Genomic DNA, 24,662 nt, shown 5'->3' with positions numbered 1-24,662 from the left:
TAGGCCACCTCATCTTTAAAATAAAAATCTGAAATTTTTATAGATTAGTCAGTTGAGGGATCAGTGAAAACAGCAAAAATAATATGTGCCCTATTCTTTGATGACCTAATAAAATAAACAATAAAAAAAAAAACCTGTTCTGCTAAATTTGCAGCCTATATGCAGCTAAACAACAAAGGGTCTCATTTACACTGAGACCTAGGGTGTACTTGGTGATAACTATGGATAATGGAAGTGGCCTGCGGATAACTGAAAAGGACTCAGGCTGTGTCTACTTTACTGGGGCATCATAAGGCCTTCATATGACATCATTACAATTTCTTTATATGCTATGATGTCAGTGTACAGTTATATTTTTGCGTTTGCATTATCCTTGTGCTATGTTACATCATTGTACAGTATCCCTGCACTTTGACATCATCCCTGTACTAGGAGATGACTGTAAAGTCACAATTATCCCTGTAAAGTCACTATATTGTAAAATCACTATATGCATCTTTTTCTTTTAAATGATCTTGCTACCTCCTACCATCAATAAAAATAAAATGGCTGTTAACGTCAAGATCTAAAGTACGTAATCTTGAATGACATATGCTTTGTCAGCTACTAATAAATTTAATGCTTATTTGCACATGTATTATTTAGTCTACTAATGTTTGGCCTTACTACTTATCATGAGGGCTAAGTTCTAAATGGGTGTTCCTGAACGCTACTGCAGAGTCTACAGGCAGCGCGGCTCAGCTGACACAGTGCATTGGTAGCAGGCAGTTACAACAAACAATAAAATTCAAAGTTCATCTTATTTTTAAAGAATTGGACTGCATGAAATAAGATATACGGTACCCTAAGGAACCCCCTTTAATTTGAAATGAGAAGATTCTTGGTATACTGTAGATAAGATTTAGATGTGTTTTACTGATGTATGATCTTTTATACTGAAGTATTGCCAGTGAGAATAATACTACATGTGAACAAGCTGAGGGAGAGTGTGACTACCTTCTGAGTTCACTTTGTCATAATATATATAATACAAACTACATGTTAAAGCAGATTTACTAATACTATCTAGAAGCACAGTTTAAAGTTAGCCTGACAGTCTTAAAATTTTCATGGTCTCTGATGAGTGATAAATCTATTGCACTATTATACAGTCTAGTCTAATGTTATACCTCCTAGTTCTTGGCTTAGTTTCTTAGAAATATTTGTTGTGGTTGTCTGGAGAGCAATACTGTAGTTTAGCCTGCAACCATACTCTATAAAGCCATGCTACTTTATCACTAAGGGGGTATTCACACTTGCGCCTGTGTCCATCGCTTTAGGACCTAATAGTCATGCAAACAGTTAAATGGGGCAAGACAGTTGAGACTTCATGAGGCAAATTTAATAGAATGATCTAAAAGCAAAGTCCTACATGTCCAACTTTGTGTCTGTGCAAAAAACAAAACAAAAAAACCTGTTTCCCCCACAGAGAGGCTGCATGGCTTCAAATGAATAGGTTTCAAAACTGACTGCCAGGTTTTTGTCCCCTGTCCAGTTTCGCCAGGGCTGAAGACAGAAATCTGACTGAATGCACAAACTAGACACCAGACAAGTGTGAACTGCTCCTAACCCTCTATAGACGGAGGACCCACATTGCAGAAAAACTTTTTTGTTGCAGGTTTTGCTGCTTTTTTGAGCCAAAGCCAAGAATGACTACAAAAGGAGTGGGGAATATATAGGAAATAGAGATGAGCGAGTACTGTTCGGATCAGCCGATCCGAACAGCATGCTCGCATAGAAATGAATGGACGTAGCCGGCACGCAGGGGGTTAAGCGCGCCGGCTACGTCCAAGCGGAAGTACCAGGTGCATCCATTCATTTCTATGCGAGCGTGCTGTTCGGATTGGCTGATCCGAACAGTACTTGCTCATCTCTAATAGGAAATACATGTAATTGTACATTCTACTACTCAATCTACTCCTGACTTTGGCTAAAAAAAAGAAAAACTCAGCAAAATATGAAACAAAAAAGTCGTGTTTCTGCCACATGGGACTTCAGCCTAAGGGCGGAGGAAAATGGTGAGGAATTTGGTGTGGAATTTCAGTGCTGAAAAAAAGCCTCCCATTGATTTCAATGGGAGGCTTTTTTTCAGCGCTGATTCTGATGTAGATTCCACTCTAAATTCAGCACCATTTTCCTCCCTGTGAATGCACCCTAAGGCCCTCTTCCGCCTTGTTCATTAAGGTGTTATGAATTTCATTGTCAGCAATGGTGTGGACCACAATTTCATATTCATGGGGGGAAGATTTAGTAGAGTAGTCTAAAAGTAAAACTGTCAAGTCGATCATAACAACCAATCACATAGCAGCTTTCATTTTGTATTCTGTTCCTGAAAAATTATAATTTAAAGGTCCATTCACATGGAGGAAAATTGTGAGGCATTTGGTGTGGAATTTCAGCGCTGAAAAAAAAAAAAAAAGCCTCCTATTGATTACAATGGGCTCCTTTTTCTGCTAGTGGAATAAAAAGCTAGCAGAACCCACACCAGATTCCTCACCATTTTTCGCCATGTGAATGGACCCTAAATGTGGTTGGTTGCTAAGGACAACTTAGATCAGTTTACTTTTAGATCATTCTATTAAATTTGCCTCATGAAGTCTCAACTGTCTTGCCCCATTTAACGGTTTGCATGACTATTAGGTCCTAAAACCATCTATAAATAGGCCATCATTCAGCTGCCCATTATCTCTCCGACTTCCTTATAAATGCAAATGCTTGGATTGGCAGTGAATTCATGTTGGTTTCAATAGAAAATTTTCTCCATGATCCAGAAAGAATCAAACATGCTGAAGCTGCATCCCAGAACCTTCTTGTGTCCAATGGCAGATGTTAGACTTTGGCTACCTCTATACATTATATTGTAGAGGAGTCAGCTGCCATTAAGCTAATGTATATGTCCAGCTTTAATCTAGCATACACTATGTTGGTCACAGCCATTAATCTGACTGCTCCATAAATACATACATTTCATGTGTCTCAGGCAGCATGTATGTTCTTCCCATGTGGATAGAGAGAAAAGTTTTGAAAAGAACACTTATAAGACTTTCAGGGAAACCAGTAGAATTAGATGGTCAGGACATGCTGGGAGTTGATAAACTTATTAGATCCCAACACGCTATATAATTTTTTTTTTAATTTTGACAACTTCATATTTCAGTTATTTGCAAGATTTTGGATGACTTTTTAAAGTCAAGTTGGGCCCTAAGGATCCAATAGAACACAACCGTATTGGAAGCTGACTTTGCCAAACACTTTCTTATGGGTTATTTCATAAATACCATATTACACCTGTATGTGTTTACAAAGTAATTGAAAGTGTACGTGAATATTGTTGATATAGCTTGAGAATTGGCCCTAGAAGACTTTCTTCTGATGTCCATTGCTCTTTGTGTGTTTCTGATTTGTACTTGGCATTCAGACATTTGCCCTGCCTACATTATGAAAATGGAGGACTACAAAGCACAGCAGTAACAAGTGGCATCCCAATGAAACAAAATTTACTGAATTTTCCTAACTTACCGAACAGTAAAGCTATGAGCTGTACATGTGTGTGGAGAGCAACCCAAAACCCACAAGACTTTTATGCATCTCCGGGGGCCTTTGAAACACTGTCCTAGAATCCACATCTGTTTCACTTTATGCCTGGCTGGACTTCTATATAATGCCCATAAAACCGAGGTCGCAACCATTTTTAAGTGAACCTTTGGGTATAGTAGGTAGTGATGAGACACATTATGAGAAATGTTTACCAAAAACATTACTCTTACACCGACCATGACCTCTCATATACTGCTACTGGTTGTACTGTATATTGCCAGAAAGAAGTCATTTTAGTGATACTTGGCATTGGTGCATATGACAGGGAGCACTGATGTAAGTTCAGGGCATCTATATGCACTATATATAGTGATAATAAGTAGCTTACTATGTACCCTGTTAATCCTGTAGTTGGTATAATGAATATTATACTATATACAGACAACTGTCTTCAGTACACATAATGCATCACATCAGTTCTTTGGGCATTTTGCGTTTTCAGGGCAATGACACTTATGCTGGCATTTACAACCCATAATTTGAACAAAATGCGGAGAAATCTGCTGATCATTGTCTTGTAAGGTGTGTGTGGTTCCATTTTAAAAAAAATAAAATATCAAACCTGTATGTTCCAAGAGTTTTAGGATGCTGGATGTTGCTATATAGTACATAAATTATAAACATAACGTCAAAGGAACAACAAAATCATAGAAGCATACCTAGTTCCTTCTGTATGGGTCACAAAATACAAAATGTATTCCTAATTCAGAACAATAAGCAAAACTAGAAAACGAAAAAAACTGAAGGAATACTCAACATCGATGAAAGATAAAACATAATACCTTTATTAATGAAAAAAGGAGAAGGCTGTGCCGAAATGCGCGTTGGGGTAGGGTTTCCTCTGGTCTTGGTCCTCTGTTATACAGCCACCATGGGTATGTGTGTTTTTTGACTATTTATACACTTTGCTATGCCACAATTCATGCTGCTGATTATACGTTCCCTGTGTACTTGCACTAGGATTCAGTCACTGTTTTATGTTACTGCTATATTATTAATATTGGTCTACTTCGTGCATATTACCTTTTTGTTTTGGTACGTTGCCTATTGCTTATGCACTCTTTCACTTTCTGTTATATGTAGAGCACTTTGTGACATTTTGCATATGCAATCAGTGGTCTCTTGTTACATAGCCATTATGGACATGTGTGTTTTCTGACCATTTACATACTTTGCTATGCTGTAACTCATGTTTATTATATATATTTTTGTGTATTTACATTGAGACTTAGTTCTTGTTTTAGGTCATTTCAGCATAACCAACATTGGTTTATTTATCTGATACTAGCTGGTACCCGCGACTTCGTCTGCGGTGATTGTAGAAGTGGGTAAATACAGGCGCGGGTAAGGTTTTAGTAGTGTGTATAAGGGATGGGATATGAAATGTAACTTTGTATCTTGTTTTTGCTGTAATTCAGAGAATACATGAGACTTTTGTGTTGAAGTTAATTTGTATTTCAGCTGCTATACGGTGTGTGAAAAACTGTACATAGTGTCTTTGGGACAGAGGTATTTCAAGTTAATATACTTCTATATACAACATTGTATGATTTGTTATTTTCCGCCAGTACAAGTTTTGGGCACAGGATACTCTTGAGCAAGCAACATAAAGTTGTCCATGTGAGAAGCATGCTGTGGCCAAATGTATTCCTGCTACTTTCAGCGTTTGTCCTTGGGATTTATTAATGGTCATGATTCATTGTAAAAGCCAACTTAAAGGGGTATTCCCATGTACATGATCATATCTATATTTGTAGATAATTAAAAGTTAAACATTTTTGCAAATATAAGTAATTAAAAATTCTGCAAAGTTTTAAAGATTTTCTCTAACTTTCTTAGTGGTGACAGTCTGTTATCTTGATCGGTGGCCATGGATACAACCACTAATGCAGAAACTTTCTATGGTCTGGGACTTGTCAGGAGCCAGCTATGATTTTCTTATTGTAGCTGTGTTATCAGGTGGGGACACTACATGTATCAGAAGATATCCCGGCCACAATAAAGAAATCATGGCTAATTCTCTGACCTTAGAAAGTTCCTGCATTCATGGTCGTATCCACTGGCAACCGATCAAGACAACAGACTGTCACCACAAGATATTTAGAGAAAATCTTTAAAACGCTGCAAAATGTTTAATTACTTATATTTGCAAAAATGTTTAACTTTTAATTATCTACAAATATAGATATGATCATGTACATGGGAATACCCCTTTAAGTTGGCTTTTACAATGAATCATGACCATTAATAAATCCCAAGGACAAACGCTGAAAGTAGCAGGAATACATTTGGCCACAGCATGCTTCTCACATGGACAACTTTAAAAAGAATTATGTACATGGGAATACCCCTTTAAGGGGAAATTGTAGTCGTTTGAATTAAAATGGGAAATTATTTGTTATAATTGGAATGCGTGGGATTAACACACTGTCACCTTTAGCTGCTCCTGTAAGAATAGTGGCTTGAATGATATTTGTTCCTAATTGTGTGACACGTAGCCTCGTGCCATTACACAATCGGGGTGCATGAGTAGAACCGGAACTCCAATCTTCAGTTCTAGTTTATGTGAAGGGACACCGGGTAATTCTACAGAGTTGAGGAATTCTACAGGGTGTCGCGGATCGTGAAAAGGGTGGAGAGTCGGCAAACATGGCTGCTCCGGAGTGTTGAAGAGGTAGCCTCCTGGAGTATCGTTAAGGTGAGGGGCAAAGTGGTAAAGTATGTGTAAATGTGATTGTGTGGGGTTAGGGGCTAGGCTGTAGAGGGCAATAGGAAGTTTTGTGGTTTGCTATGGTTGAAAGTGTGTGAGATTACAGAGATGGAGATGTGAGTTTGGGTTTTGTGGGGGTCCTGGGAAAAACATTTGTACGCTATTGTGACGAAAAGTAGCCTATTGCACAATCCAGTGTAGTAACTGTTTGTGGAAACTTTCAGCCAAATCGGTGGAGCGGGTTTTGCGTGATTGAGGAACAAACATCCAAACACACAAACCCACAAACATCCAAACTCACAAACATTCACCTTTTATAATATTAATAGGATATATTACTTTATTATTTACCACACCCTGTTACTCATTTTGGATCAGTACCAGTATAGGATTCCTTTTTGTCTGTTGGTAGATATCCTCCCCTATTTTTTAATTTTTTTCATTAATAAAGGTATTTTCGGTATGTTTTATCTTTCATCTATGTTGAGCATTCCTTCAGTTTTTTTTCATTTTCTACCTATATAGTACATAGTTGAATGAAAAACATGGTAACTGCCATTGTTTAATATAGTAACATATATGCATTTATTCATTCATTTACTTGGTATGAAGTATTGTAAGAAAGTCTTACAGCTACAGTATACCTGTACATATGTAAGTAGACTTGTAGATAATGGTGCCTTTTATACAATTTCATCTTTCATTTCCATTTTCTGTGATTATATAATATATAATTAGTTGGCTTGCAGAGTCTGGGAATCCAATACATAGCTCTGAGGCATGGCACAGTGGTATGGAATGTATGTCGTCAATGGTGGTAATGAGTTGTCATTGGGTGTACTTCTGGGCACATATCCAGTTCTTTAAATGTGACAGATACTGGTCCAGTTCTGCGATGTAGTATAGTTTGAAATGCGCTCTGCTAATTGGTGTTGTACATGACTTGGCTGTTCTTCTTCCTAATAGACTTCTGTATACAGCGTACACCTCTGCTACATCTGTAACCTGTAAAGGGAAGGGGTTACATAATTTCGTTTACAAAAGTTAAATGTGAAGATGAAAGAAAATGCATAGATCTGAACTATTTCTTTTTTTTTTTTCCAACGAATAATCTGCCAGCCGAATAAATAGTTGGGTCACTTCCTGGCTAGCATAGATAATATTATAAGATTTTGATATTTAGTTTAGCGATGAAGGAAATGCTTATGTCGTGGCCATGCTTTGCACAGACACAAAGTTAAAAAAATGGTTTCGCGGCAGAGAGGCTGCATTCAGACACCAGTGGTTTTCGTTAAAAACACATTGAAATTAATGCATTTTTAAACTGACCACCGGCAAGATGCCCCCAAGCAGTTTTTTTGAGGATTTAGGTGGAAACACGGCAGACAGGTCAAGGTGCAAGTGTGAACGCTGCATAAGCAGTACATAAAGCATACTTGGCCTGTTGAGTGAAGACCTAGCCCTCACTTAAGGCCATACTTTTGGAAGTTGGCGGCTTTCACCACCTTACAGTAGGATACATAATTTATTGGCGCTGACATTACCATCACAGATGGATGTGAACCACACACCAATAATGCATGTATCTTCAATCCTGTGTGTGACAGGGCATAAATGAAGACATGAGTTTACTTTTTAAATTATGTTGATTAAAAATAATACAGAATACTAGTAAAAATATTAGAGATGCCATAATGTTACCGTCTGTGGCAGGTTCATGCACATACACTTCATCACACTTGAAGGGGTTGTCCATTACTCTCCCTCCCGCTGAACCTGATCAATACTAATATGCCTCCTTGTCCAGGAACGACTTCTCCCCTCTTCCCCTCCAAGCGCTTGCACAGTCTGGAGGTGCCTGTGAGATATGTGTAGTAGAGATGGCACTCCATCTCTTCTGCGCAGGCTTCACAGGTACTTCTGTGCACAGGCTAGGAAAAAGGAAGAGAAGAGTCTCCAACCTGTGCTCAGTGAAAAGGAGGAACTTTGTCCGATAGGAAGATAAGCTGGTATGGTAAGAGGGCTTAATTATTTGTGATGGGCTAGTAGTGGGCAGGATAGGTTAGCTAGGGAGACAGGGAGGGGGATGTATCGAGGGGAGCAGTGAGAGGGAGGTAGTGTGGAAGGTACACAGGAGGCTACATAGCATGAAGCTTACACTATGTAAACAAATGCAGATGATGTCAGGATACCCAGAAATCACTCAGACCACTGCTAAAAGTATATGGGTGTACTTTTAACTCATTAATAAAACTAATATACCTTTTTAAAATAAAAATTTGCCCAGAAAACCCGTTTAACAAGAAATGACATCTATTGTCTATGTATATAATAGGTTCAGTTCAGAGTCTTATTGATCCATTGTATAACGTTCCAAAAAAATTAATCTAAAAAATTAGACACAGAGCTTCATATTGCGGGTCAGTAACATGGACATTATTGACCAGGGAGATTTATGAAACTCTGTTGCTTATAGCAACCAGTCACAGCACTGCTTACAGTTTGTATGATTGGTTGCAGTGGGCAATACCCTTCCTATTGTGTGGTAAACCCAAAAGTTGTAACATTGGATGCTGCCTTTTTTCACTCTCATTCATAGCAACTCACTATCATTTATTATTGACCTAAGGCTAGATTCACATCTGTTCTATTACAGCAAAAGATAAATACAGCCCCATTTTGTATTCCTTTTGTTACATGATGAATACCTACAGAACCCAACAGATCTTAAAGGGGTTGGCCACTTTCAGACCAATATTGAAAAACAAATGTACAATAAAAAGATATACAACTTTCCAATACACTTTCTGTATCAATGCCTCACGGTTCTCTAGATTTCAGCTTGTTGTCATTGATTGTTACTCCTAGTGGATAAAACTCTGACCATGGTCATGTGATTTACGGTCCATGGTCATGTGATTAGTACACAGGTGCACAGCTGATTACCAGGCAGATGTCTGATTACTGTGCTGTGACTGTAACGAGCAGCACCTGTGTTCCCACACAGTCATATGTCAGTCGTAGGTTTTGCCAAAATTTTCCAAAAGTTTTGGGGTTCGTCACACTTAAAGCATTATACTCTGGGGTCTTCTCGGACATTAGAATTAAATAAGGGGAGGTCCATGAGGAAAAATGGCAAACACTTATACTCCTCTCTCCTGGGCATCATCGTGGCATCAGATTTCCTCTTCAGGCCGTTTGATGTCATGTGCCGTGGGAGTCACCTCTGAGGCCTGTGATTGGGCCTCATTGTTGATATATGGGGCGTGCCGAGTGTCCTTAGGCACAATCACAGGCCTCTGCTGGGATCCCAAGGTGTGTTGTCCGTGCGAGTCCAGAAGAGTACAGTGAGGCACCGCTGGATGCCCAGGAGAGGAGAATATAACTGTTTGCCGTTTTTACTCAGCTTCACTGGTATTGCAGGAGTTTGGACGCTATTTGATTATTCCAGCAGGTAGTGGCCTTCTTTATAGTCTCCAATCCTTGCTCCTGTCATGTCTAGCCGCTACTTTTACTTCCAGGTAGCAGACTCTGAAGAATGCTGCAGTGCCCTCTGAAGAAAGAAGTGGAGGCTGGACTAAACAGCAGCAGGGATCAGTGAGTAAAATATTGTCTTCTACCTTTTGGAATAAACGAAAAGGTGGTAGCCAATTAAAAAAAAAAAAAAAAAAAAAAAAAAAAAAAAAAAGGTCGTCCTCTCAGTTTCTGCCTGGAGGCGCCACCTGAGAATATTGCCTTGGCAGGTGTAGCCCTGCTTTGGAGCAACAAGATTGTTGCTATTGCTCCAAAGGAGTGGCAACCGTGTCATTGATTCAAACAGTTTACTCTATTCAATTATAAATCAAAACATAATAAAATGTACTCAGTGAAAAAAAAAAAAAATAAAAATAAAAAAAATTATAATTTTTTTTTTTTTTTTACATGTTTTCTATGGGAGGGTCTGGATGTGAGGCTGGCCACTCCATTACATCCAATCCTGTTTCGTAGTCAATATGTTCAATTTACTGGTTTGTTTTGGGGCACTATGTTGAAACGCCCACTTCAAGATAATTACTTCTTAGGGGGCGTTCACACTACCGTCAGTTAGTGTCCATTCAAAATCTCGCACGGACATTAGGAGCGGACACTAGCTGTGTCTGTGACACTTGTCATTCATTTAAATGGCGATCGGGTGCGTTCTATTGCACTCCATGCCCTTCCTTCACTGTCCGCTTGTAAAGATGTCCGACTTTTCAAGTGGACAGAAAAACCCGACATGTAGGTTTTTGCTGTCCGCTTGAAAAGTCGGACATCTTTACAAGCGGACAGTGAAGGACAGGCACGGAGTGCAAAAGAACGCACCCAATCGCCATTTAAATGAATGACATATGTCACAGACACAGCTAGTGTCCGCTCCTAATGTCCGTGCGAGATTTTGAACGGACACTAGGAGCGGACACTACCTGTCGGACACTGACGGTAGTGTGAACACTCCCTTAGGCATAGGGCAACTACATCTCCTGAAGTACATTGATTTATTCAAACTCCTCCATAAACTTCCCCATGTCATGATTTTTTTTGTGCCACCATGCTTTAGTGTCTTCACAGTGGCTTGAATTTGCTCGTCATATTTATTAAGATTGGTGTAGAAATGCATTCTAACTCACAATAGAAAACTGTGGCAAGTGAGGCATGGATCAAGGCTTGAGGAACACATTTGCTGTAGGAAAGAGTTTTCCACCAAATGTGTGCCTCAATATCTTCCCTCTGTGCCAGTTTTCTATATGATAAATTCCCCATTGTGTGTATTTTATGCTAAATAAGGGCCAAAATTTAACCCTTGTTCCAGATTGCAAATTTTTGCTGCTATTTTAAACAAACCCCTTTCCCATTGATTTATTATACTCCGGATAAGAGACATGCATGTCTGTATTGTATGCACTAGTATATTTTCGACTACACTTTGTGTAGAAATTAATTCTACCAAAACACTGATTTATTAGGTTAATGATGGTGGACTACTAGTTTTATAACACTACTGTACTTATCTTAAAAGAAAAATAGGACAATCCCTTTTAAGAAAATGAGGACCATAATTGCAAGCAATGCACCAAGGCGTGAGATAAACTCCAGTTTTTCTGGCAGTAAGGATGTGTAGGAGGAGGGGGAGCAGTGCTGCAGCTGCTGTAGAGTGCCAAGAAAAAACATGTTCTATTGTAGGGAACTTTAATTATCTAAAAATAGATCACATGAACAACCTGTATAGTGTAAAGCAAATCAAGAAAATCATTTCCTACAAGGTATAAGAAATGGCTTTTCATGTTTAACATGTCATTAAAATGATATATGATGGAGTGATATAAAATAAACAAGAGTCATACCTATTATAATGAGCCTGTCTGTCTTATTACCCCAATTAAAGGCAACTAACACTGTCTGGTTCTGTGTGACTGGTTCTGTTACCACTTACCCACATTATCTCTGACAGTTCCACTGATTTAGATAAGAACAATTATAGGGTAACTTTCTATGACTCTGAAGTTGTCATACATGGAAAGAGATAATCTCTCTGACATTTGGAAGAACTTTTATTGCACCCATGAGTATACCTGAGTATCATACCGTACTAATTTAAGTAGAGTAACTGGTGTTTCAGAAAACATATGACATGTCATAGTGGCATGAAAGAGGTTTTTATTAGTGTGGTCCCTGGTGAGTCTATCATTGGATCATTGCATTTTTTTTTTACTAAGCCTTTAAAAAGGCTATTTTAGTCTTACCTTTATTCTTAAAGGGGCTCTATCATTGGGAAAAGCCATTTTTAACTAAGCACATCCTTGCATAGCCTTTAGAAATGCTATTCCACACCTACCTTTTGTATGTAAATTGCCTCAGTGGTTTTTGAATGAGCCCATTTTTATTCATATGCTAATGAGCCTCCAGCCAGCACAGGAAGTTCCTAGCAGCACTCATCTCTGCTACTATCTCCTATCTCTGTGTGCAAACAGGAAGCAGGAAGTCATCAGCAGCCTGTGCTGTACACTTACATAGGCAAGAATAGGCAGAGGGGGGTGCACGATCAGACTTCCAGGGTGCACCAAGAGGCTAATTAGCATATGAATAAAAGTGGGCTCTTTAAAATACCACTGAGGGGATTAACATACAAAAGATACAGTAGGTGTGGAATAGCCTTTCTTAAGGCCATGCAAGTAGGTGCTTAGTTAAAATGACTTTTTCCAATAATAGAGCCCTTTTAATATTCTATGCTGCTGTTCTTGAATTAAACTTTTTTTCTGATCTGTAAGTTCTGTACATGGAGCACAGGGGGAAGTACCACTGGCCTCTGAGCACAGCGTCATCAGCAGCATTCTGTTTCCTCCTGTTGTCAGACACCTCCCCCCCCTTTCACAAAATCCTCTTCGCTGCATCGTCAGAAGCAAATATTTTCTGCAAGATCCAGATGTCATGCATGCGCTGTAAACATGGCCACTTTGGGTCCAGGTCATGCTAACAGCGCATGCTGTTGGCCATCTTGACTTTCTAAATGAATGAGCATACTCTTAGAACTAAAAGAGCATACTGCGCCTGTGCAGTGTGCTCATTAATGAAGAAAGGGAAGATGGCTGGTGGAGCATGCGCTGTATGAAGTGGCCTGAGCATACAGCATATGCGAGAGATTTGGATCTTGCAGAACATACTTGTTGCTAGTGACGCAGCAGAGAGTATTCAAATCAAATCAAAAAGCTTTATTGGCACGTCCGAATAGGTATTTGGCATTGCCAAAGCTAGTAAAGTGGGGGGGGGTGGCGTTGGGTTGGGTGGGTGGTGGGTATGGGGGGTGGTTTGGGTTATAACAGTCCATGGAGTCTCATCTTCCTCTTCGTTGGTGACCGCTATATGGGGAGGTGGGGTGGGGTGAGGCGGGTGTATTGGGATAAATATAACAGTACATGGAGTCTCATCTTCCTCTTGTTTGGTAACAGCTGGACACGTATTGGGCAGCGATCTCCACAGTGGCCTCTTCTTCTCCCAGTAGGATGTAGAGTTTCCTCTTCTCGTCTGCAGATATGAAGTCTGGGATGTGGGCAGAGAGTCTTTGGTAGTAGACGGCCCTCACAGCTGAGTATTTGGTGCAGTGCAGCAGGAAGTGGGTGTCGTCTTCTAGGGCCCCCTGGTCACAGTGCTGGCACAGTCTGTTCTCCCGTGGCTTGTACGTCTGCCTGTATCGCCCCGTCTCTATCTCTAGGTTGTGGGCGCTCAGTCTGTACCGGCTCAGGGTCTGTCTGTGCTTGGGGTGGCGTATTCTCTCCAGGTAGGTGGCCATGGTGTAGTCCCTTTGTAGGGATTGGTACACGGTGAGTTTCTTGGAGTTATTTATTTCGTTTCTCCATTCTTCAATGTACCGCTCTCTGTTTGCCTCTGTGGTCGCCTTTATTTCGGCTTTGGTTATCTGTTGGTGTTTTTGGTTTGGTGGTTGGCTGCTGTTTGGTTGGTGGGTGTCTGGTTTGCTCAGGTGGCTTAGCCATGCTTGGTGGTGGTAGGAGTCGGGCTTGCTCCCCTGGATGTGTGCCTGGAAAGCTAGCGCCCTCTTCTGTATGGTGAGCCATAGGGGGAGTCTGTATTCATTCTGAAAGAAGGGGGTGTCACTGAAAGCAGGAGGAGGTGGAATGTTGATTCTAACGGTGCTGTGCTCGGAGCACAGGGGAATTGCCCCCTGTTCTCCGTGCATAGAATTTGAATATCAAATTTGAATATCAAATATATTTGAAAGCGCGCGTATATGCCGATATATGCGCGCTTCCCATTGAAATCAATGGGCTCTGTTTTGATGCACTGTGCTCGAACACGTGTATACGTGTCTAAATGAGTGGGCGCGCTTACGCCATGTGAAGGGGCTCTAAGGGCCCCTTCACACGGCGTATAGGCTTGCTAATTCTGAACGTGTAATACGTTCCGAATCAGCGGCGTTAAAACAGATCCCATTGTTCCCAATGGGAGCCGGCATATGTGCGCTCCCCATAGAAATGAATGGGCTGCTTTTTTCCCTACTAGCTGTTACCCGCGACTTCGTCAGCGGTGATTTGAGAATTGGGTGGATACAGATTTGTTAAATGTTTGCATACTTGAAAAAGTGGAGCTGATAGCAAATTCTCCAGGTTATATTGAGTATGTAATGATACAGAGAATTTGTGGTACTGTTTTGTTGAAGTTCTTTATTATTCGAGCTGTTATATGTTAATTTTGAAATGTCCTTAGTTTATTTGGGACAGACGTTTTTCAAGTGAATATACTTTGATAGACGACATTGTATGATTTGTTATTTTCGGCCAGGACGTGTAAGTTTTGGGCATTGGATACTCTGGAGCAAGCGCCATAAAGCTGACCATGTGAAAAAATGTATTCCTGCCACTTTTAGCGTTAGTCGTTGGGACTTATTAATGGTCATTGTAAATGCCAACTTGAGGGGAGAATGTAGCTTGCTCAATCCTACTTAGTTCAGCTGGAGTTGAAGTTTCCTGATTTCGGGCTACTTTCATAGGTTTTTTTTTTTTTGTTTTGGAATGTTGGGAACTATTTGCTTTTCGTTTTCCGGGCATTTGTGTTACAGTGAAAGTGGCAATGTGTATGAATTTTTTTTTTTTATTTTTTTTTTTTAGGTTGAGTGTTGGAAGATGCTGCTTGGACAGTGTGATTTTCTCTTCCTGTATTTGTGTGGGGGCAGCAGCCTGTGGGTAAACAGAACTGTAATTTAGAGGAGATAAGATCTATATGGCTGGAGAGATAGGACCTAGGAATGTGTGTCTTTCACATGTACTATGGGAAGAATATGCAAATCTGCCTTCCATGATCTAATTAGGAAGACAGTTGCTGCCTCAGTATTGCAAACCAATAGAGGGCGCTCACTGGAATGTGCAAGCCTGTCTTATGACAGGATTCCAGTGAAATAACCCAATAATGGCTTCTCCCTTTAACATCATGCCCGACCTTCCAACATGTAGGCATTATAGATGTGGCTGTAAGAGGTAGACAGTATTAGGATGTTATTGGAGCACATTTAGTAGTTGCATTTCGTGGAGGAAGGGGGGGGGCATTCCCGGAGCGTGGGGGAGGTAGGCTGCTGAAGTTTGTGACCCGAAACTCAGTCTGAAAGGTCTGTAAATATCAGTAAATGTCATTCGGTGGGGTTAGGGGCTACCTGAGAGGCGACAATACAAAGTTTGTGGGTGGAACTACTAAGAAGTGTGTGTGATTGTGGAGCTGCTGTAATCTGTCCTGGTTTTGTGACCCTCCTGGCAAGAAGCCATGTCCTTTAGCCTCCCGAAAAGTAGCCTATGTTTCAATCCTGACTATAAATCAAAATCTGTTCAGCCGTTTTAGTGTGATTGAGGAACAAACATCCAAACGCACAAACCCACAAACATCCAAACACACAAACTTTCACATTCATAATATTAGTAGGATTGCATTCAATGTGATACACGCGTATCACATTGAAAGCATTAGGGAAAAAAGCAGCCCATTCATTTCTATGGGGAGCGCGCGTATGCTGGCTCCCATAGAAAGCAATGGGATCTGTTTTAATGCCGCTGATTCAGAACGTGTTAGGGGTAGTTCACACGGAGTAAACTGGTGTGTAATTTTACATGTGTAAAATAAGACTCCCTTTGACTTCAATGACATTTTACGCGTGTATTTTGGCGTGTTTTTTTTAGACATGAAGTCAATGGGAGTCTTATTTTACATGTAAAATTACACGCCAAAATAGATGCCAGTTTATTCCGTGTGAACTGCTCCTTACACGTTCAGAATCAGCGAGCGTATACTCTGTGTGAAGGGGCCCTCAGACTGTCAAGCAAAGTTCAACAACATTTTGGAGCTTACTTTTGCTACAACCCTAAGAAGAAATGGAACTAAAGTTAGAGCTTGGCATCACCTTTTCTTCCATTAATACCCTGACATTTTTTTTTTTTTTTTTATAATTCCCTGTATTTCACCTAACATATCTTCTCCAGTGGCGTAAGTAATGGAGTAGCAGGCGTAAGTAATGGGGTAGCAGGCGTAATGGCAGCTACAGGGCCTGGGACTTGATAATTTTTTAAAATTATTTTAAATCGGGCTTTTACCTGCTGAAGTAACCTCAGTAGGTAACAGCCCTATTTACTTACCAAAACCAATTCCTGCTCACAGCCGCCTCCACTTCCCCTTTCTGCACACCATATCATGTGGTTGGAGCCTCTGGAGGGCAGAAGGGAAAGTGGATGTGGCTAGGAGCAGAGATTGGTAAGTGAGGCCACAGGCCTGCATCAAGAGTATTTAACGAACCACAACAAATACTGTTCAAGCAACAAATACTGAACAAGCATGTCCGACCAGGCCATGTGATCCGTGAGGTCATCACCCTGCTGCAGACTGCCTGTAGAAGCCTTCAGGAGAAGATCTGATGAAGGGGTGGTACATGTGAAGTACTGGAGAACCCCGAAATGCGTTATCTTTAATAAACCACTGTATAATAATACCAACATATCAGTATCTCATTCCAATGCAAGGAGCGCGAAGCCGGTTTTCCAATCTGAGGGTATATCCCCCAGTCAGAATCCAAATACTGTTCTTTTATAAGAACACAGTTGAAAAACATTTCTTCAGCACAAGAGGTTTATAATAAAACTTGACTTTTATTGAAAAGATATAAAATTTTTTTATTTATTTTATTGGCTTGTCTGCTTTTAATCATACATGCATACTTGGAATTGACCATGTAAGTTTTTCCACATCTTTTTTCCTATGTCTGGTACCCATTTTTTATATCTTTTCAATAAAAGTCAAGTTTTATTATAGACCTCTTGTGCTGAAGAAATATTTTTCAACTGGGTTCTTGCATTGTTCCACCCCAGCCGGGGGTGTTTTTTTTTTTTTTTTTTTTTTTTTTTTTTTTGCGCACTCTTGGTCTAGCTGATTCTCTCTTAGATTAATGGTGAGCTGTGGACTGTGTTTGTTTTTAATTGTGCACTGTTCTTTTATAATCTAAAGTTGTTTCATATCCTGGAGTATAATGATCGGAGGCCCAGGGAAGGCAAGCAAACTTAAAAAACAAAACAAAAAAACAGTGTTAATCATCTGTGCTCTGGCGTGACAACCTGTAAATCTTTGGGCCTCTTTTGTGATGTTCCAGATGTCACATTGCCCAGGCTGGCATAACGTTTGTGCCGATATTAAAGAGGGCTGAAAACCACACCTAGTGTACCAGAGCCCAGGAGAGATTAGTAACACTGGTTTTTATGTTTGTCACCTCCCCTCCGCCTTGAATTATTATATGTCAGAGTATAATTGTTTATGGGTGGTCCACTATGGGGCGGAATACTGTATGGAGGGGCCACTGTGGGCCATTCTACTGTGTGCAGGCTTGGGGGCATTATTCTGTGTGGAGAGGATCCAAGTCAAAAGTTTGCTGAGGAGTCCAATCTTTGTCAAATACGCCCCTGCTTCTCTCCACTATTTCATGCTGGTCACTTAGGTAGAGTGCTTGTTTTTGTAATAGCAATAGCTGGTTGTAGAGTTTGTATTGTTGATGGAAAGAAAAATCAAAATACTAGGCCTTGAGAAAGGACTATGTTTTGAAATATTGTATTTTAGACTATAGTTTTTAATAAACTTTGCATAAATCAGTAGTACAAAGGACTATAAGAAACTTTGTGATATATCTTGAGAGAAAAATGCATTTTTCTCCACTTAAATGACTCATTTCCTCCAGCCATTTTTCCGGCTAATTTAACATTCGCTCTGCATTCTGTGCTGACTCCATTTTGGTCTCTGAAGGCTATGAGGTCAGTGAAATCACATTATATGTGAAATCTATGGAGAGGGAAGGGAGAGGAGGTAAAAATAAGCTGAATGAGAGAAGCAATGTCACATAGATTTGGTGCTGCAGCTAAATGTGTTCATTTCACATCAATACTGTTCAAAACTCAATTATAATATCCTTTATTGTTCCGTTTCTGAGTGAATGAGAGATAGCAAAACAAAAACAAAAACTTTGTTCCAACGCTATGGGAGACCTGATAGAGCATCAGAAAATGAGTTGTCTATGGTAATTCTCATAGCCTGCCAGCTAATTAGACCTTTGCAGATATTAGTTCTGCAAGGTTCTCTAACACTTTGGATCCCCAATGTTAGGTACTGCATTGTTGGTTATTGAAGTCTATAGTGCAACATTGTAGTACCTATAATCAGCACTGTGCTTTGTATGCCGAGTAAGCAGTGCATCTCCTAGCACATAGACATTACCAGGCGTGCGCTGTCCAGGAACAGCTTATATGAGGGGGTCCTGGCATTGGACCTTCACAGATCTAACATTGATGGCCTATACTAACAGTAGACCATCAATATTAGAAAGCAGAGAGCCCTATTTAAAGTCAGAAATCACTTAATTACATTTTCACAAAAGATAATTTTTCATTTTGAAAAAGGTGTGTGTGTGTGTGTATATATATATATATATATACTGGGGGTCTCGCACTTCTAACCTGTACTTCCCAACTGTTGAAGACTAGAAAGAGGGAATAAAACGTGCGGCGCGCTATGCGCGCCGCAGCAAATTAGGCCCCGCCCACTTTTATGTTGACTCCACCCACTCATTCAATTTTCATGTGATTCCACACAGTATAATCCTCCAACAGTCACCCATAATTATATCTCCCCCCCCATTTTCATATACACCCTTCATCTACCCCTAGTTTCATGTCCCCCCCTCTATCTCTGTCCCCAGTTTCATGCCATTCTCCCCCTTTATCTGCCCACAGTTTCATTTCCCCCCGTCTCTGCCCCAGTGTCATGCCGTTCTCCCCCCTTCATCTGCCCCAGTGTCATGCCGTTCTCCCCCCTTCATCTGCCCCAGTGTCATGCCGTTCTCCCCCCTTCATCTGCCCCAGTGTCATGCCGTTCTCCCCCCTTCATCTGCCCCAGTGTCATGCCATTCCCCCCCTTCATCTGCCCTAGTGTCATGCTGTTCTCCCCCCCCTTCATCTGCCCCAGTGTCATGCTGTTCTCCCCCCCTCCATCTGCCCCAGTGTCATGCCGTTCTCCCCCTCCATCTGCCCAAGTGTCATGCTGTTCTCCCCCCCTTCATCTGCCCCAGTGTCATGCCGTTCTCACGTTCTCACACACACACACACACACACACACACACACACACACACACACACACACACCTTTCATTGTTCCCCCGCAGCTCTCTCCCTCATACACATATTGTAGCCGCGATGTGATGACGTCATCACATCGCGGCTACAAATGCCGGAGGCCGGAGCTCAGCGTTAAAGCAGGAGCTGAGCTGTGACAGCTCCGGCTTTAAACGCCTATGCATTCGGCTCATCGGCGTCCTACCGCCGATGAGCCGAATACATAGGCGTTTAAAGCAGGAGCTGTGAGCTCAGCTCCTGCTTTAACGCTGAGCTCAGTTGGAGTCGGGACATGCCGACCGGGACCATTTTGTTAGGTCCCGGCCGCGCCGCGGGGCCCCGCTAAGCGCGGGGCCCCGGGCGTTTCTCCGGCTCGCCCGGCCCTGGATCCGCCCCTGTTGGCTGGTCCTACCTTTATACAAGCTGAACCCACATGCTTTCAAAAATACCCACACTTCGTTTTACCTTTTACCACTTCCACCAACTCTATCACACACTGAATCTTTCCACCAATTCTGGCACCATCGGGATTATCTTTAGTCTCAGACAGATATACTGCCGACTGTCAGGTGGGCATTTCTGAGCTGGGATGCCTACCTGAAAGCAGAGAAAAGAGTTTTACTGAATTGAACAGCAAAGATTACTCAGGAATGATGGGGGTAACAAAAAAATCTAAATGTGCCAGAATCTATGGTTCAGCAACTATTGAATGGTGGAGACAGTGAAAGGACCTAACACTCTCCACACTAATGGCAAAATAAACCATACCAAGTTTTTTTTTTTTTTTTTTTTAACAGAAAAAAAAATAAAAAATCATCCTCGCAGGACTCTTCTCTCCACCAATTTTAAACTGAATAGGGAGATGGAGTCTCGTATGGAGAATCAAACAGTAGTGTGAACCTAGCAGAAGGTGTCTGCTCAGAAGGTGTCCATTTTTAAAAAAGACACCTATCAGAATGGACACAAACACAGTATCTGATGGCTAGCAGTTACTGTCCGTTATATGTCTGTTGCCCTTAGACCTTAATGTAAAAAAATAAATAAATAAATCCTGCATGTAGGATTTTTTATTTTTTTGTGTCCGCTTGAAAAAACGGACATGGTTGTAAACGGACACAAACTGACACTAAAAAACACAAGATAAAATCCTTCATTGAAATGAATGGAAATTGCAAACAGACCAGCTAGTGTCCATTGCTAAATTCTTGTACGGACAATAGCCATGGACACTGCTCAGCAGACACCAATGCTAGTATGAACACCCCCTAAGAAAACAGCAATCCTTTTTAAAGTCAATAATAAACAATCAAATTAACAAATTTTACTACTACAATCACTAAAAAATAAATACAAAGGCACACTCCAATCCAAAAGCACAGAAAATTAACCAATACTATGCTGACACTCAGCCAAGGCACTGGTCTAATGCCCAAAGTTTACTTAAAAAAAAGTCCAAACCAGTCCAAGGTCAGTGTAGTGCCCAAGCAATCCAGAAAATCCTCCTTATCCTCCCACCTATACCTATGTGTGCACTATATACCCTACAGCCAGGTTAGTCAATGTATCTAGAAATTTACTGATATTATTTTTGGGGGTTTTCTAATGTCTTTGGGAACGTTATGGTCTGCCAAATAAAAAACAAACAGGGCTTTGGTAATCTAACTGATTCATATAGTCAACAGTAGCTAGTTTACATTGCATTCTTGCAGAAGGGCAACTTTCTGTTTCAAGGAAAAGAAAAAACATCCAGTCTCTGCTGTATTGAACTCATTGGAAGGAATTTGCTATGGTGGCTGCACCTGAATCTTGTTGTAACATTTTAATTGTATTTAAGACATTTCTAGCTAGATATCTTTTTTTCTTGACGTCTAGAGAAGGTGTGGCTTAGGATGTGACACTGTGCATCCTGTTCTATAATTCTGGTGTAAATTTCGGCCGACTCTAAGGCTCTATTCATACTACCAATGCTGGACTGATCTGTGAAAAAGTAGTGCATGCTCTACTATTTTATGGATCGGATGCGTTGCTCCATTTTCACAGACCTGACTTTCTCACTGAAACCCAGTTGGTCCATGAAAAAAAGGAATGATACATTGGTGTTGACATGGTTGTGTGAATATAGCCTAATAGATCTTCTAAACATTTGCTATACAGTTTAGACCTGCACTAGTTTTACCATCCAGCATCAGACATTGTGATAAATGTGGTGCATTTTAAGAGTCTTTAACTAGTCTTGGTTTGCACTGTGTTAACTTTTAGGAAATGTGGGCCATCCTATCCTTCCTTCCTACTATAATAATTAATAATTATTATTATTAATTAATAATAATAATACTTAATACTATTATAAATGTGTAAGTTTGTGTGTTTGTTCCTCAATCACGCAAAAACCGCTCAACAGATTTTAATGAAATTTGGCACATAGATAGTTTGCAACCTCGATTAACACATAGGCTACTTTTATCCCGGTAAATGACATAGCTTCACAACTATTATGAATTTATGTTCACATACTATATTAAACTACTCTTGCATCAGCTTCTCTCAGCTTCTGATAAAGCCAGGTCTGTTATTTCTCTATGTAAACACTTAGCTAACCCTCAGGCCATTCTGTACCTGCATTTGCATATTATCTGATCAGCTCCAGGCAGTGCTGACACACTGTATGGGAAAACACCTTTAATTCAAATTGGCAGTTTGCTACTTTTAAACATGTCGGGTGGGAAAAAGGAAATTTAGTTTGTTGTAAAATTCTAAAACAATGAGAGCTATGAAGGTAGCCAGAAGTCAACAGCGTTCTCCTCAAGCGGAGCTGACTGGGATCATCGCGCCAACAATACGCTCCTTATATAGCGTCCCAGCGAGCTGATGAGATGCCGGAACAATCACAGGCATGGTGTGAGGAATAAGTTCAGCAGCAGGACAGCTTAAGAGGTGCCGAAACGCCAGAGGAGGCAAACCATCTATGGCAGCAATTTGTTGAATATAGTCGGATCCTATTTGTTGAATATAGTCGGATCATCGACACCAACAACATGTAGATTTATGTTTTATAATGCTGAGTTGTGTGTGTGTGGGACTGTGCTATCATACTGCTGTTCACAAATGGCAGCTTTGTAAAGCATCACTTGCATTTGTACATGGCATACATGGCACTTACAAATTTGTATATACATTATATCAGTAAAAATGTGTTCACCCATTAAAGAAGTACTAGATACATATACTGCAGCAGAACCATCAAGTAATAACATGTAAAACAATTGAGTGTCTGCCCTTTCTGTCAATGTACATGCAGAAACGTTTCGCTTGGATATCAGCATTGTTGATATGTCTCTTTGAGCAGCCTCAGAGTGGAGAGATGTTGTAGACCTGGAACCATCATTGGACCTGCTGTGGGACAGCCATGTAGTGACATTTATACTGATCCAGTTTCTTATTTGCAAAAAAAGTTGTAGATTTTTAGCAGTTTAGTTTCATTACAGTAAAATCTGATACCCCATAAGAAATGATCCAGATGCTGGACTCTTGTTTGCATTATTAAATAGAGCAGCATTAGCTTCGAGCATTGTGTTATACATTAGAACATCCTGCCGTTTTTCCTTCTGCTTTAAGGTTGGACAGAATGAGTCTGCAGCTCCCTCCTCGCTCCCATAATGCTACCATTTACATCACTGTGTGCAGTGCTGGACAGGAGAGTGCCAGGAAATTTGAAACTAGTATGCATCCAGTTTTGTGGAATAGCAGAGCGTGAATAAGCACCATCTCCTCTAAGCTAACTTTATGGAAGCGATGTACTGCTGACCCCCATGCAAGCCAATGATCAATGGGTAACTGCTGCAGATGCCACTGCTACTGTAAGTAATCTCTTTAATCACCTTTTCAGATGGCTTCTCGGTTACAAGCAAAAGATCTGAGACTGCTAGGCTGTGCTAGAAATCTGCTCCTTATATTGCTGTAGGATGTTGGCTGAATCTGCGTGCCGGGGCTAGAGAGAATGTGTTCCATCATTTATTCTGAAACTCCCTGTGGAAGGAAAAACGATGGATGGTTTCATTCTGTCTCTCCCCGCATCCCTATAAAATGCAGTGTCAGCTCGATTCCCACACAAAAGCCTGTGCTGCACTGCATTAACTAAGCAGACGCTGCCTGCATGCACTTACCTGCACATATACAGACCATGTGTACACCTTTCCCCACTTGATATCACATCCAGCTTGACCTCTGAATATAATCCACGACAGTTTTCCTTCTATGCTATTTCCAGAGAAAACAGTCACAATGGGAGGAGTCTTTGTTAAAGGGCACACTGCTGTATGGTTGCAGCATAGGTACCTTGGTGGAAAGGAGCAGGCAGTGCTGGTTTTGGGTGGATTCCTATGTGCTTACAGTATGTTATGCGGCTGCTTTGCCCATCTCTTAAGTGACAGCACATGTTACAGGAAGAATAAATGTGTTAGGAAAAATCCTGACGGCTTTCCAAGGACTTTTGTTTTTTTTTTTTGTTTTTTTTTTCTTAGGCGTACATTCCACGTGGACAGATAATGTATATACTGCTTTGTATTCAGATGCTTCCCCTGACTTGAGCTTGATGGATTTTGCAGTCTTTCAGCGATGCTTTTGGATGAGTTTGAGCCTGGAGTTCTATTTTAACCTCCAGAGAACCAGTGTATATTTAGCACTTTTGCTTTCCAGAAAAGAATGGCAGGACTGCAGACAGCATGTTATATTATCGCAAGCCCCACATGTTTCTACTTTCAGCGACATTTTATAAGCATTCATTCCCCACTGCTGTGGGCTGTTTATAGAAAATGCATTTGTGACTGTGGTAGTAGGCCTTATATATATATATATATATATTTTAATGAAATATTCAGGGAAATAACAGGATTATTTGCCCTATGTTCAGAAGCTCTAACCCCCAGTTCTATACAAGTATGAGAAATAAATATATACGTAACCATTTAGGATTGAATAGCCTGTAGTTTATACCTTTGATATCTGGTGGTATAACCAAAATTCATGTATTGTCAAATGTCCATGAAAGTGTGAAATATACACAACGGTGTGATTCTTATGAGTGTGTTAAATGCTCTGTCTGCGACTTAGCAACTAAAATTACTGTAATTCTCCAGTGATAAAATAAAATTTAAACCAATGTT

General features: G+C 40.6%; 1 protein-coding gene across 3 annotated transcripts in view; it reads left to right on the top strand.

Annotated features, from left to right (window-relative positions):
• Positions 1-24,662, top strand: part of PSD3 (pleckstrin and Sec7 domain containing 3) — a 396,137-nt gene that overhangs the window by 90,921 nt on the left and 280,554 nt on the right. The window contains exon 1 of one of the 3 annotated variants that reach the window (XM_075283718.1): positions 23,125-23,357. The exons of the other annotated variants lie outside the window; for them this stretch is intronic. Within the exon in view, the coding sequence (XP_075139819.1) occupies positions 23,327-23,357 (31 nt within the window). The 5' untranslated portion in view covers positions 23,125-23,326. Of the gene's footprint in view, positions 1-23,124; positions 23,358-24,662 lie in introns of those variants that run through there. 3 annotated transcript variants of the gene reach the window in all.

The sequence above is a fragment of the Leptodactylus fuscus genome, chromosome 1 (genome assembly GCF_031893055.1).
Source record: "Leptodactylus fuscus isolate aLepFus1 chromosome 1, aLepFus1.hap2, whole genome shotgun sequence".
NCBI lineage: Eukaryota > Metazoa > Chordata > Amphibia > Anura > Leptodactylidae > Leptodactylus > Leptodactylus fuscus.
Note: the sequence above shows the minus strand (reverse complement) of the source record. Positions and strands in the feature narration are given on the sequence as shown.